This window comes from Galeopterus variegatus, unplaced genomic scaffold (assembly GCF_000696425.1).
Source record: "Galeopterus variegatus unplaced genomic scaffold, G_variegatus-3.0.2 Scaffold6288, whole genome shotgun sequence".
Taxonomy (NCBI): Eukaryota; Metazoa; Chordata; class Mammalia; order Dermoptera; family Cynocephalidae; genus Galeopterus; species Galeopterus variegatus.
Window position 1 is genome coordinate 16671 of NW_007732399.1, and position 1661 is coordinate 18331.

General features: G+C 44.7%; 1 protein-coding gene across 1 annotated transcript in view; it reads left to right on the forward strand.

Moving 5' to 3' along the window:
* LOC103606098 (voltage-gated potassium channel subunit beta-1) overlaps positions 1-1661 on the forward strand; it is a 78936-nt gene that overhangs the window by 4277 nt on the left and 72998 nt on the right. Inside the window, exon 2 of the mRNA XM_008590693.1 lies at positions 1166-1245. Within this exon, the coding sequence (XP_008588915.1) occupies positions 1181-1245 (65 nt within the window). The 5' untranslated portion in view covers positions 1166-1180. The remainder of the gene's footprint in view (positions 1-1165; positions 1246-1661) is intronic.

Below are 1661 nucleotides of genomic sequence, written 5' to 3' on the forward strand. Positions count from 1 at the left end.
AAAATTTCTCTCTAGATAAGATTTAATTATGCACATCTCCCAGTAATAATCCACCGGTATTTCATGTGACATAACACAAGGATATTACATATTATAAGCACAATAATTTCCAAAACATAAGACAGTCATAATGGGAAAAACCATTGTTTAACTTTTAATCTCTACTTAGGATAAGTGTCATAATGGTAGCAAACTAAAAGCAGTAATAGTATTTTTGCTGCTTTTATTTTAAAGGATCTGCATGGACTCAATTATGCTAGCCTAACAATTTTCTCGGTAGACCAATTTCCAAAACAGCAGAAAAAGTTTGTCTTAGAAATGCTGATGAAGCAACTTTAGCTTACCATCAAAAACATAATGGAAAAATCAATTGTAATTACTTGTGAGGTGTGTAATTTTGCAAACGCTAATAAGTCAATCAGCAAAATGAAAAAATGGTCCCCTCCACTGCTGTTTATGCCATCACTCTATAGCTCTCTCTCAAGCTGCTGTTTGTAGCTGCCCCTCTGCTCTTCTGTCACACTTGCCACTTGCATTCAGCAGCACAAAGGAAGGGACAAGGAGCTTTGAGATCTGTTTGCAGGCTGAACAGGCAGGAGCTGGACTCCTGGCAAGTCGGGGCGCTGCTTCCCTCCTTCCTGTGCTGATTACACGGCCGCTCTGTGATGGTGGCTGGGACAGGGCTGCATTGTGGGTGGCAGGAGTTTCACAGCAGTCACGGCTCTCTCTGGCCTTTGGTTCATGAGCACAGTCTGCTAAGCCTCCAGGAAAAGTCACAGGCTTTTAGGTCAGGAGTCTCCCAGCTGCCAAAACCTATTGGCTTAGAGAATGGGGTTGAGGAGCGGAGTTGCCAGTGATACAAATGACCCTCTTTGTCAGAGAGATTACAGTGCCACAGAGCACATTTTCAGACCAGCTCTTCCCAGCACAGTGAGGCTAGACTTAGACTAATCCCTTCAGTGTGTGCTGCTTGAGCCTTCTCTTTCTTTCTTCACTACATCTGAGAAAAACTAGAGGCGGTCAGTGAGATTTCAGTATTCTTAAAGACCAGTCGAAGACTTGAAGTTGCTTTCCAGGTTTGGCAAGCATTTGGCTTTTATTATTTATTTTTTTTAATATAAAAAAATGCATTCAGCTTTTCTGACTGACCATGTGTCCCTTGCAGGTTGCTGAGCGGCTGATGACAATCGCCTATGAAAGTGGCGTTAATCTCTTTGATACTGCTGAGGTCTATGCTGCTGGAAAGTAAGTCAGTACCTCTTTGTGTCCCTCAGGTGGCATCTGTGGAACCAAGGGAGTGTGCCCAGGCCATTTCTGAGGTGTTGGTGAGAAAGGTCTGCCCTCCCCCACTGCTCTGCTCCCTCCCTCTACCACCATCATTAGAATTGGGGACAGTGACCACCTCTGTCCCCCTCTGCCCAACCAAACCTTCCTGCTTCTGGTCCCTGTATAAAGAATGGACTGGAGAGAGGTAGGGCCAGGAAGCCATTACCATGGTCTGCATGACGGCAAAGGCGGCCGTGGAGATGGATAAATAGCAGTTGACTACATGAGCGGATTCCGAGATGATTGTTCAAAAGCTAGTTTCATTATTTCAGAGCCATATTTCATAGTTCCTCAGCTTTCCTGTGGAACTGGGACATCTCCCTGCAGGGAAGCAT